Source organism: Mus caroli, unplaced genomic scaffold (assembly GCF_978045245.1).
Source record: "Mus caroli unplaced genomic scaffold, Mus_caroli_1 scaffold_14, whole genome shotgun sequence".
NCBI lineage: Eukaryota > Metazoa > Chordata > Mammalia > Rodentia > Muridae > Mus > Mus caroli.
The window spans coordinates 70,941,705-70,955,000 of record NW_028227269.1 but is presented as its reverse complement, the minus strand read 5'-3'; the positions used below and the strand labels follow the sequence as shown (position 1 = coordinate 70,955,000).

The following is a 13,296-nucleotide window of genomic DNA, read 5'->3' as shown; positions in this document are numbered from 1 at the left end:
AAGCTCGCAGTCGTTTTTAACCATAGTTCCCGATAATAAGAATTACTGCATCATTTCAAGGAGTTTCAGAAATAGACTAGCACAATTATTGGGTATGTTAGGGAAGGAAATCAGAAAACTTGCCAATAACTATATGTGTGGTTACAGTGACACGTGCACACAACTCCACATGTGGTCACAGTGGCACATGCACACAAGGAAGCAGATGTACCTGATGGCTGATGAAGTCCAGTTTAGCTCTTGCATTTGGACAAAGTTTGAGTGTCCTTGTCGTTCAGCAATCATGTCAGAGGTGAGCCGTCCCCCAAACAAATCTTTTGCATTCTCTGTCTCTGATGTCTCCTATGAGGACAGATAGAAAGGGATGACCTCTCTGGCAAATGACCACACCTCTGGCTATAGATGCAGATTAAATAGACACACTTCTCTTTATTCTTTCCTGTAGAAACAGCTACTCCCAGCCCCTTGCATGTTGGATAGGTCAAAGAACACAAGACATTCCCAGGGCTTTAGGGACTTTGTGACCTGAGGGTTAATACTCTTGATTTTATTTTTGCATCATTTAAGCCAGACTGGGTGCGGGAAACCAGAAACAAAAAGCCCACCATGATCCAACTGTCTTCAGTCAGTAGAGAAGCAAAGAGGAAACCTAGCTAGACAATAACTGTTAACCTTTGAGATAATATTAGGACTGTTCTATCTAAGCAACAGAAACAAACTTTGGCCCCACCACCAAGTGCAGAATGGGCTACTCAGTATCGCCAGCCTACAGCAAGACTTTTCTTAGCTTTTTCCTGTTGAAGGAGAGAGTGAACTTACATTCCTTCCCAGCATAGGGCTTCCTTGGAGAGTAACAATCCCAAACCAAACCAGCTCCCATAAAGTGTTTGTTACTGGAGATCAATGGTGGTGGTGGTGGTGGTGGGGGGGGGGTGTTGCCACTTATCTGTAACATAACAAGGGATCTGTGGAGGCCCACGGTGACATAACAAGAAGTCTCTCCTAGCCACACACAATCCATGGAGGCATGTTAGAAAGCATCAGCTCCTACCCTGGCCTTGGCCTTAAGGGACTACAGACACTTGAGGCTGGCAGCAGCAAACGGGCCCAGTGTTTTCTCACTGGTGCATATTGGAGCACAGTCAGAAGAATGGCGCATGGTGAGCAACGCCTTGGGGAACTGTGAGAGAGGCCCCAGGGGAAAATGGTAGAGGGCCTATTACCTTAAATGCATTTTGTTCCCTGGGTTGTTTTTGAACATGAATTCTTGCCTCCTGTGATAAATATTTGCATTCGCTTTATAAGACATGTTTATTCTTGTTGGATGTCAGAACATAGCTATAGAACCCAATCTGGTCAGTGTATGCCGGATCTGAATACAGCCTTCTGCCTTGCTTTCATGCTTTCTGAGATAGACTCTATAGTCTGTGCCAGGCAATTGTGTTTGAACTGTCTTGAGGAAGTTCTGGGAAAGGGCTGCTCGGTTAGCACTTGGTGCTTACTGATGCTTAGTTACATGGTTTTCTGATCATGTGTTTCTGAACTCAAATGCTCTTCCTTGGGTCATTGCTTCCTATGTTACATTCGTGTATAAAAGCACACTGACGCTGAAGTCAGGCTGTGTATAACATCAGACTGCAGTCTGCCCCACTCTTTCAGCTCCTCAGATCCCAGGTGTCACAGACACAGAGCCACAGAGGTTGGAGAAAGTTGACAGCGCATGGTCAAGCATGGAGGGTTGCTTGGGGTTGCAGGAGGGCTGCTGAGACAGGTAGCCTCTGCTCTGCGGCAGACCCAAAACTGTCCAGGGAAAAGTAGAAAAGTCTTTCTCATCATGTTGAAAACCAAGAAAAAGTTCAGTGTGAAGAGACAATAAATAGATCCTCTGAAATGGTACAGACATGAGTAATTATTGACAATCAGGTCTCACAAAAACACTTTAGCAATTATGAATGTACTTGAATCAAACGAAAATATCAACTACCAGCAAGGAAGAGATATATGCTATGAAAGTATTTTAATCCTGAAAAATAATATAACCAGGTCGTTATTCCAAGGGCAGTAATTTTTCAGTTTGTGTTAGATAAAACTGGTAAGTCATTAGATCAACACTTATTTACCCTCCCTTCTTATATTTCTAAACTCATGAAGACTTCATATTTGAAATGAAGATATATACTCTTCATGCAAAATGAGTTTTGCATTTTCTACATTTCTAAAACTATGTGGGAAGATGGAATAAAATGAAGTCGCACCTGCCTAGAGAGCTCTTAAGCTCTTCACAGGCTTGGTCTTCACTTAGCTAACAATATAAGAATAAAGAACTGTCCCACTTGAAACAAGTCCTGTGCCATCTCTCAGTCCTTGTGTGCACAGTGCTTTGGCCTGTGCCATTCCTGGTCTATTCGCAGCTGGGAAGACTCCGGGCAAGTGCTACCCTTGACTTCCCTCTGCTCCACTCCTCACTGCTTTTCTTCCTTTCCTTTCTCATTTTAGGTTTCCTAGGCAAAGCATTAAAGCCTGTCAGAAGCCATCTAGGAAAGGCTATGGCAAGCAAGTGACTTTTCTGAAGACGGCCACCATTTTGCATCGCTGAGATAGGTGAGCTCTGAGATTGCAGGGTTCTTAGAGACTTCATTCCAGGACTGCTTCTTATTGCTGAGATGCCTGTCCTGCCACTATTACATAACCTAATGATTCCTGGGCATTAGCTCACACTATTGGGCAGATTTCCTGCAGAGTTAATATGAAGATGTACTTTCATGTAGTGATGCTGTATAGGCAAAGTGGTGTCACAATTCCTAATGATTTTATAGAATTCCTAAATTGATACAAACACTTTCAAGCCCCACACAGAATAAAAGCTGCAAATAGAGCTCCATAAACCCTCATGTGTCACAGGCTAATTGCACTAGGAAAAGAAAGCAGGCTTGGAGCAAATTTATGATCAAGGAAAACATTCTTTCTAGGTTAGGTATGAGACCATTATCTGGTCTGTCTTTCTTTCTTTTCTTTCTCTCTTTCTCTTTCTTTCTTTCTTTCTTTCCTTTCTTTCTTTCTTTCTTTCTTTCTTTCTTTCTTTCTTTCTTTCTTTCTTTCTCTCTTTCTCTCTCTCTCTCTTTCTCTCTCTCTTTCTTTCTTTCTTTCTTTCTTTCTTTCTTTCTTTCTTTCTTTCTTTCTTTCTTTCTCTCCCTCCCTTCCCTTCCTTTCCATTCCCTACCCTTCCTTTCTCTTTTCTTTTCCTTTTTCCTTTCCTTTCCTTTTTTCCTTTTTCCTTTCCTTTTCCTTTCCCTTTTTCCTTTTCCTTTCCTTTTTTCCTTTCCTTTTCCTTTCCTTTCCTTTCCTTTTTCCTTTCCTTTCCCTTTCCTTTCCTTTCCTTTCCTTTCCTTTCCTTTCCTTTCCTTTCCTTTCCTTTCCTTTCCTTTCCTTTCCTTTCCTTTCTCCTTTCCTTTCCTTTTTCTGTTCCTTCTTGCCTTGCCTTGCCTTTTTCCTTTCCTTTCCTTTCCTTTCCTTTCCTTTCCTTTCCTTTCCTTTCCTTTCCTTTCCTTTCCTTTCCCTTTTCCTTTCCTTTTTTCCTTTTTCCCCTTTTCCTTTCCTTTTTCCCTTTCCTTTCCTTTCCTTTTTCCTTTCCCCCATTTTCCCCCTTTTCTCCCCCTTCCCTCCTTTCCTCCCCTTTTTTCTCCCTTTATTTCCCCCTTTTCCCCTTTCTTTCCCCCTTTTCCCTTTTTCCCTTTTTCCCTTTTTCCCTTTTTCCCTTTTTCCCTTTTTCCCTTTTTTTTTCCCTTTTTCCCTTTTTCCCTTTTTCCCTTTTTCCCTTTTTCCCTTTTTCCCTTTCCTTTCCTTTCCTTTCCTTTCCTTTCCTTTTTCCTTTCCTTTTTCCTTTCCTTTTTCCTTTCCTTTTTCCTTTCCTTTTTCCTTTCCTTTTTCCTTTCCTTTTTCCTTTCCTTTTTCCTTTCCTTTTTCCTTTTTCCTTTCCTTTTTCCTTTCCTTTTTCCTTTCCTTTTTCCTTTCCTTTTTCCTTTCCTTTTTCCTTTCCTTTTTCCTTTCCTTTTTCCTTTCCTTTTTCCTTTCCTTTTTCCTTTCCTTTCCTTTCCTTTCCTTTCCTTTCCTTTCCTTTCCTTTCCTTTCCTTTCCTTTCCTTTCCTTTCCTTTCCTTTCCTCTTCTTTCTGGCTCACGAAGAGTTAAGGAACTCCAAGCCTCTCACCTAGCCAGTGAGGGATCTGAGTCAAACAGAAAAGAACCAAGTAATTAAGTTTCTTTTTCCCTGCTGCTATACAGGAGTTAGTACCCAGAAGCCAGTGGCTTTTGGTCATATAACTCACAGACAGAGGCATCTTTAGCCTTGATGGCTGATTCCATACCACTTCACTGTCTTTCTCAGGAAACCGGGTGCTGGGATAACCCCTCACCCCCAAGCCTTACCCAGACTTCCTTGCATTCTGTACTCTCCTTTTTTTTTTTTTAGGCAGCCTTACAAATGCTTTTAGTTTAACTGTCAGCATCTTTTCAAGCTGTTTCTGACTCTTAAAAAATGTGGATTAAATTTCTATATCCAAATCTATTCTATGATTTCAACTGCCAGTCAGATAATCAAATGTGTCATGAGATGTAATTCGTCTGAAAGTCTCCTCCCTGCAAGTCGTCTTTCTTCTATTTTACTGGGGCCTGTTTATTGCTACAGTGGTCTTGGTGACTGTAGCTATCAGGGATCTGCTGGTGCTCATTAAGGGAAATCTATTTCCTCCTAGTCAAAAGCATGGGCTCAGCCTCTGGCTTGAATGTAGAGACCTGACATACTATTGTTTCCTGGTGGGAGTGGGTGGGTGAGCACCCTCATAGAAGCAGGAGGTGGGGATGAGATAAGGGGTTTGCAGAGGAGAAACCGGGAAAGGAGATGACATTTGAAATGTAAATAAATAAAATACCAATGAAAAAGAATGAAGGGGGGGGGGGGAGCTAATTCACCAGAACCTGTCAATTACCTTCTCAAGGCCTCACCTCTCAGGAAGGTTTATTCATTCAAAGCTGTGCTGAAGCACTGGGAGGGATAATTTCCCCCTTAGTGAGATAATGTGCTTTTTCTTCAGCCTATCTCCCCCAGTGTGGTCACTCATGGATCCATCACTGTGCTGATCTTATAAGGTCTAGCTACCAGAACAGTATAACTTTCTCTTTTTCTTTTCTATCACTTTTTTTTTGGGGGGGGGGCAGGGAGATTCTACTAACCAAAGCTTAAACATGTTCTCTCTAGCACTATGGGTCTTCTTAACCATCTGAAGCTACTTCCTTTGTCTTGTACCTACTTGTTGCCATGTGACTGGCTGCTGACCTAACTCAAGGCAAGACTTTCTCTCTTCCTTCCTTCCATATGCCTTTCCCAATGGCTGCCAAGATCTATAACTTGCTTGCCCTGCTGTTTCCTCTTAAACATTAGTAAAATTGACCTTAAGCTTCCTAGTGAGTTTCGTTTATGAAGGCCAAGAATCCAAAGAGGTAGCAAGCCCAAGTTCCTCCTTAACACTTTTATTGTAGTTGCAAACTCTATGGACATCAACACCTGATTCCCTAGCATAACTGTAGTCATTTTTGTTTCATGCCTGCCAACATTTCATATTGTTGTTGTAATGCTGACATAGAAAATTCTTTCTGGAGGGTCAGACTGACCACATATCCTGTTATGTTCTCAGCTTTGAGATATATATATATATTTTGGCAATTCCACAATCACAGGCTCCCCTAAGGACCAATCAAATTCAAGGTCAGTTACAACTATTTTGTTTAGCTAGCCAAAATAGCTTGCGCCACCCTGAAGCTATGTATGAGCTCATTGTAGTTTTTGCCTTTAGAAACTGGCCCTGAGAAACATTCAAGGTCTCAGTCTTAGCTCCTGAGTCTAGGCTGTGCCCTTGATGCCCTGATAGATCAGTCTTGGTGTGGGAGTTCAGTGAACTATTCTTGTTTAACTGAGACCAGGGTCTGAGTGGTGTGTGTGGGGATTCCTGGACCCCAGCAGTAGGTGCCTTTTCATGTTTGCTGTGTATGGCTGATAAATTCTGTCAGTTTCTCCCAGAATTTCTCCTGTGCAATACCAACTCAGCCGAACCCTGCTTAGCTTACAAGCTCAGATGAGCACAGGCATAGTTTGGGTGGTGTGACTGAAGAGGCCCCATTGCTTTTCATAAGTCTCAGTTTTCTGCTTTTATTTATTTATTCATTTGTTTTGTTTGTTTGTTTGTTTTTTGATACGGGCTGCTCTATATAGCCCTGGCTGTCTTGGAACTTACTATATAGACTAGGCTGGCCTCAAACTCACAGAGATCTGCCTGCCTCTGCTAGGATTTGCTGAGTGCTAGGATTAAAGGCATGCATCATCACTGCTATTTTTAAAGTCACCTCCTTCTGGTCCAGTTTCTCATTATTTGTTCCTGGTGTATTTTAGTAATCTTCTTTGCTGTTATCTTCTTTACTGCCAAAAATACTGCTATTAGATGAGAATTCTTAATACACAGTTCTGGATATGTAATTACACTTCTGAAAACTACTCAACATATTCTTGTTCTCTTTAATTTGAAGTCTAATTCTTCAGCCTAGTCTTCATACCCCATTATTAATTCACAGATTTGTAACATACCTCATTCCACAAAGAACTTAGAGCAGCTTACAGGAAACATGTAAGAAAACAATAAAAGCACAAATAATAAATAATGAAGAAGATCAAGACTAAGGACAAGGTAAGTTAAGCCAGGCAGTGGTGTCACACACCTTTAATTCCAGCATTCAGCAGGCAGAGGCAGGCAGATCTCTGAGTTAGATGTAAGCCTAGTTTATAGAAGGAGTTCTAGGACAGCCAGGGGGGTTACACAGAGCACATGGAGAAACCCTGTCTCAAAAACAAACAAACAGACAGACAAACAAACTCAACAAGAACAATATAAATTAGAACAAATTAAAAACTAGGGTTAGAGACAGAGAGATTGTAATGTCCTATAGAATTTCTATTATTGAATCATAAAATTGGCCCTGAGCTTTTGAGATGCTAAAATGAAAAAGGAAATACATAATATTTACAGTTAGTGAACAGAATAAGACCTTTCCCCCTATATTTATGTATTTTCTAAATGTATTTTCTCATGACACCTTTCAAATGAGGGCAGTTAACAAGAAGGACAAGAGTGCCAACATATTTAGAATGCATGCAATACTAGTTATATAGGACTGCGCATAAAAATCCACCTTTACCACCAAGCCCAGACACTATTGCAGATGCCAACAGGATTTTGCCGACAGGACCCTGATATAGCCGTCTCCTGTGAGGCTCTGCCAATGCCTGACAAATACAGAAGTGGATGCTCACAGTCATCCATTGGATGGAACACAGGGTCCCCAATGAAGGAGCTAGAGAAAGTACCCAAGGAGCTGAAGGGGTTTGCAGCCCCATAGGAGGAACAACAATATGAACTAACCAGTACCTCCAGAGTTCCCTGGGATTAAACCGCCAATCAAAGAGAACACATGGTGGGACTTGTGGCTCTAGCTGCATATGTAGCAGAGGATGGCCTAGTCAGTCATCAATGCAAGGAGAGGTCCTTGGTCCTGTGAAGGTCCTATTTCCCAGTATAGGGGAATGCCAGGGCCAGAAAGCAGGAGTGGGCGGGTTGGGGAACAGGGGGAATGGGAAAGGGATAGGAGATTTTCGGAAGGGAAACTAAGAAAGGGGGAAACATTTGAAGTGTAAATAAAGAAAATATCTAATAAAAAAAGAAGAAGAACTCCGCCCTTGGTGACTGAATGAGCGCATACTGCACACTTCTGAAGAGTTTGCATTTATCGGAATGGGAGGTTTTATTGAAAAACATGCGATTAGTAATCTCTTCAGAGTGTCTCAGAGTATTAAACCACCAGGAGTTGTCTTTCCATTTTCTAGAAAATTTGATGTACATTTTTATTTGATGAGAGCTAGATAATATTACACTGGGAAACTTCACCCTGCATAGGATTTTCGGGCACTTACCCTGTTACACGGAGCCTGGGAGTCCCTCATGAACGCCTTGGGTTTTCTATTTACAATTTTAAAAGTAATCTTGCTATACTGTCTTTGTGGGTTCAAATATCTTCCATAATTGCCAACACTGTATTTCCCCAGGAACTTAGAAACGGTTCTGAAGCCTAAGAGGATGACAGGGCTCTGGTGTGGACTTCTACTCTGCCTCATGGAATTGTGTCTTGTCGGCTGCAGCAGCGTTTATTAGAGATTCAACCCAGACCTTCACACACCAGGAAATGACTCAGCACTAAGTTTCGCCTCCAGTTGCCGCTCTTCACTGAAAAGGCTCTGTTTTGTTTTGAGTGTCTGTGGTACAGGTGTGTGTATATGGAGGTCAGGGGATGATCTTAGGCACTGGTCTTGCCTTTTTATCTTGTTGTTCAGAGCTAAGTATAGCAGGCTACCTGCCCAAAGCCTCTGAGGATTCTTTTGTTTCTGCTTCCGGTCTCACATAGGATCTAGGGATCGGATGCAAAGCTCAGTGCCTTGTGCTATGGGCTCCTGACCTGCTGAGCTCACTCCTCAGGCTGGAGGCACCAAATCCACCTCCTCCTTGTATGAAAAGGTAAACACCATCTTCCCTCTCTGCCTCAAGTTAAGACCATTAAGAATTGGCTAGGTAAAAGAGTTGTAAAATCCAGAACAAAAAAGAGCTTTGGAGAAGTAGATTTTAATAAGCATGGTGGGGTTCAGTATAATACTAGAGAAAAATCAATATTCAAGATGCTTATGACCTGGATTATACAAATATATGCACTGTGGATCAAATGTTATGATTCATAAAAACAACTTACAATTGAGACTCCATCCAAGGCTTTCAGTTCTGGAAGATGAAATATTACAAAGAACCGGTAGTTTTCTTGGTTCCATATAATAATGTTTCCATACATGTCTAGAATGACCAAGTTGCATAAACCCTAGACAATGAGAATACATTCAATTTATGTACATATGCAAATCATACCCCATCAAGTTATTTTTCCAGAGGTTAGACAACCTTGAATTTTAATATTTCAATGATATCATATATATATAATTATATCATAGAATTTGAGTGTTCGTGGAAAATAAGGTAGTCTCGGGAAAAACAAATACTATGTGCCTTCGCTCAGAATTGGAGCTAGTGGAGAGAATTTCACCCATACACTGAACTAGTAGAGAGAAAGGCATGATGGTAGAAGGGGAATATGGTGGGTGGGAAGAGGAGGAGGAGGAGGAACAGGAGGCTGGAGCAGTAAAGGGGTAGGGATATGATCAAAGCAACTGTATGTGCGGTGAAAATGTCATAATGAAACAAATTACTTTGCACCATTAAGTATGCTGACAAAAAGTTTTCTCATACTTGTATCTGATGGCTGTCATTTGTACATTTGAATGCAAATATACTTCAATAAACCTTGTTATTTGATTTTCTTCCTTATAGTTTCAACACACTCTGTGCAGTGAGCAAGGCTCCCATAGCAAACACAGTAAATGCTATTGCACGCAGAACACCACAGCCCAGGCGGTCACCTTTAAGTTGTAGATCTCCTGGTTCACAGCTATGTAGTTGTTGCTTATGTACAACTCGATCAGAGTGAAGGTCTTTTGTAACGCGCTCAGAGATGTGATCCTGTTGTTCTCCAGAGAGAGGGAGTGAAGGTGAAGCAGATTATCAAACGTGTGCTTCTCCAGGCCGGTGAGAAGGTTGTTGTTTATGCTGAGGCGGCTTAATTTAGTCAGCCTGGTGATGCCTAGAAAATCAGAAAAGCCAAGGAGAGACTCAGACCAAACGGCAGGTTAGTTTCAAACAGAATAAGCTAGCCACGGTACCAATGCTCCATGTGCAAGTCATTTTGTGTGTGTGTTTCAGAAGGACAGAGTCATGTGGAGCAAGTTCCACTCATGCGTCAAATTTTGATTTTGGATTTCTAAGTAGGTTCATTTTTTTCTTAGGTGTTAAAGAAAGGCATTTTATAGGTAACAATTTCTCCTTCAAAAATAAAAATAAAAATATAATAGCTACTAGATCTCACTTTAAAACACTAAAGATTAGAAACCAGAGTATACCACACTGGAAATTATGGAATCAGCCATAGTAATGCCAACCATTTTCCCCCATTTGTCACAATATATGTCTAAAATTGTTTTTAGAATGAAGTTCAAAAGCTGGCTATTCCCATCAGAATCTAGCCCTAATGTTTGTTTACAGTGGGGAAGCGTTCAGGCATGAGAGAGCAGGTGAAAGAAGGGACATTTGTCTTTTTCTTTTTAAAGCTGCCTCAGACAGCTGAGTGCCAGGGATACTGAGTCACCACACAGCTGGATCAAAGAACTTTGGAGTTAGTTATCATCAAATGTGTGACCCAGAGCCACAGGTAAGTGATACAACCGCTCCATTTCCTCATCCTTAACAGGGCCGTGTGAAAGCCCACCTCGAAGAGGCTACAGAATTAAGTACAATTGTTTCTAGGAAGGGAGACTATGAGACAGGCTAGAGAAGGTTTCTTTCAATTTCGTTCCATTAAAGGCACCAAGTAAGGGTCGGGATAGAATCCAGGACAGCTGGAGAGTATATGTAATTTAGTGTGTTTCAGAGCATTGCTGTGTAAAGGCTGCGCTTTTAGATGCAGTGAGCAGAACCCCATGCTATCTGAAGAATCTAGGATAGCTGCCGAGGGGAGGGGACCTCACTTCATTCTCTGGCACAGAATCAATGTTCTGATACAGACTTTAAACAGTCAACGCACCCGTGCCGCTATGACTGAGACCTTAGTTAGGAAGATTAGTTGGTTTGGAAGAGGAGGCATAGAAGATGTCTACAGGAGTTTTTCATTTTCCTTTCCTTTCCTTTATTATTATTAATTTTTTTGGTATACATAAAATTTTACCATTTGTTAAGGGCAAAATTTTATAAAATGATGAACATTGTACTTTTTTAAAAATTAAACTAATAAAAATTTTTTAAAAATATACACCTCAGTATTGACATTTTTAAGTCATCAAAATAATTTATAGTAGTTATAAATGCCTCTTAAACATACATGGTAACATCTGAAGCTAGAAGTAATATGCACTCAACCAGTTTTTAAAATCTATTTGGAACATTAAACATGATAGAAGTAGAAAAAAGTCTCTTAGGAAATCCTCTATGAAAGGAAATTGTGACAAGTTCCTGATTAGACAGAAACCATTCCATCTCCAAGGGAGAATACACAGTGTAGCTGTGGCTTCCTAGAATGAATTGGGCAGTGTTCCTTCTGTTTCTATTTTGTGGAATAGTTTGAAGAGTACTGGTATTAGGTCTTCTTTGAATGGAATTCGTCCTGGGCTTTTATTTATTTATTTTAATTAATTAATTTTGGGGGGCGGGGGTTGGGAGACTTTTAATGGCTGCTTCTATTTCTTTAGGCGTTATGAAACTGTTTAGATGGTTTATCTGATCCTGATTTAACTTTGGTATTTGGTATCTGTATAGAAAATTGTCCATTTCACCCAGATTTTCCAGTTTTGTTGAAATAGGCTTTTGTAGTAGAATATACCTTCTTCTCAGGATCTCATGGTACCTTCTCCAAAATTGACCATATAATTGGTCACAAAACTGGCCTCAACAGAAGTCTGAAATAATCCCATGCACTCTATCAGATCACTATGGAGTAAGACTGGTCTTCAACAGCAACAAAAACAACAGAAAGCTCACATACACATGGAAGCTGAACAACACCCCACTCAACGATAACATGGTCAAGGAAGAAATAAAGAAAGAAGTTAAAAACTTTAGAATTTAATGAAAAAGAAGGTACAACATAACCAAACTTATGGGACACAATGAAAGCAGTGCTAAGAGGAAAACTCATAGCTCTGAGTGCCTCCAAAGAGAAACAGGAGAGAGCTTACACTAGCAGCTTGACAGCACACCTGAAAGCTCTAGAACAAAAGAAAGCAAATTCACCCAAGAAGAGTAGATGGCACGAAATAATCAAACTCAGGGCTGAAATCAACCAAGCAGAAACAAAAAGAACTATACAAAGAATCAACAAAACCAGGAGCTGGTTCTTTGAGAAAATCAACAAGACAGAGAAACCTTTAGCCAGACTAACCAGAGGACACAGAGACAGTATCCAAATTAACAAAATCAGAAATGAATAGGGAGATATAACAACAGAAACTGAGGAAATTTAAAAAAAAAAAATCAGATCCTACTATAAAAAGCCTATATTCAACAAAATTAGATTTTTTTTTTATTTTCTAATTTCCAGTGAGTATAATTTTCACTTCTGTTAAGGTCTTCACATTTCTAAATATCACTTTAATTCCGTATCTTGCAAAATGAAGCAGATTGTTGGCTCTTTCCCAAAGAAAGCCTCACCCATACACTTCTTCAGTGCTACAAATGCTAATGACGATCTCATTTCTACATTACTACACACTGGGTACAGTGATTGATGGTAATCCCCCGCATGAGAAAGGAGAGAGGCCTGCGGGGTTGACAGCTGCTGGGGCTCACTGTGCTTAGCAGTGCATCATCAGTCTGGTCCATAGGTATGCAGAAGGCTCCCTCCCAGGGCTTCTCTGGACATCTTCCCCTTTGGTTGCTTGAGCCATGGGAGCTATGGCATCTTACCTTCTATCTTTGAGATGCAGTTGCCGTCTAATGTGAGCTCCTCCAGGTTGACACAGGACTCAAGGCCTTCCATTTTGGAGAGGTTATTATTGCTGAACGATGCCCATTTCAAATTCTCCAATTTTTCTAGATTTGTGATTTCAAAGAGATGTTGTCCATCTAAATTTAAGGCAGTTATCTATACAATAATTTATATTACATGTTACTTCTGAATCTTGCAAACAAATTCAAAATTATTAGATTTAAAAAGCTAACAAAACAATCAAATGTGATACGCAAATGCTAGACTTCCTTCAGGAACTAATGATATGAAAAAGTCTTAGATTACAACAAAGTTAAAGTGTGACAAGACTCTAACAGGGGCGTTTGTGATGCTGTGGGCACAATGGTGGGCCAGTTGGGTGTCACTGCAATTACGGGGACAACTCCTGGTAAAAAGCTGTCTATCCCTTTGGGGACAGCCTCAGCTGCAGAGCCACTCTGCTTCAGGGAACACTCATCGCTAGCCTGTCTCATTGTTAGTGGTGGATATAAAAATCTGGCCATCTCAGCCCCACTTGGAACAACTTTAAAGCATCACTGATTGCACGACTTGGTACTATTGAGCCTGCACTGCAGCCCAGTAACAACCTATTATGCAAGAAAAAT

The 13,296-nt window shown here is 40.7% G+C and overlaps 1 protein-coding gene across 7 annotated transcripts in view; it reads right to left on the bottom strand.

Annotated features, from left to right (window-relative positions):
* The window catches only part of Lrrc9 (leucine rich repeat containing 9), an 81,618-nt gene that overhangs the window by 19,069 nt on the left and 49,253 nt on the right, over nucleotides 1-13,296 (bottom strand). For all 7 annotated transcript variants that reach the window (XM_085830445.1, XM_085830442.1, XM_021179300.1 and 4 more), the window contains exons 21-24: nucleotides 12,649-12,826; nucleotides 9,558-9,778; nucleotides 8,840-8,962; nucleotides 212-342 (exon numbers count right to left, since the gene is read on the bottom strand). In XM_085830445.1, coding sequence (XP_085686571.1) covers nucleotides 212-342; nucleotides 8,840-8,962; nucleotides 9,558-9,778; nucleotides 12,649-12,826 — 653 coding nt within the window. The remainder of the gene's footprint in view (nucleotides 1-211; nucleotides 343-8,839; nucleotides 8,963-9,557; nucleotides 9,779-12,648; nucleotides 12,827-13,296) is intronic.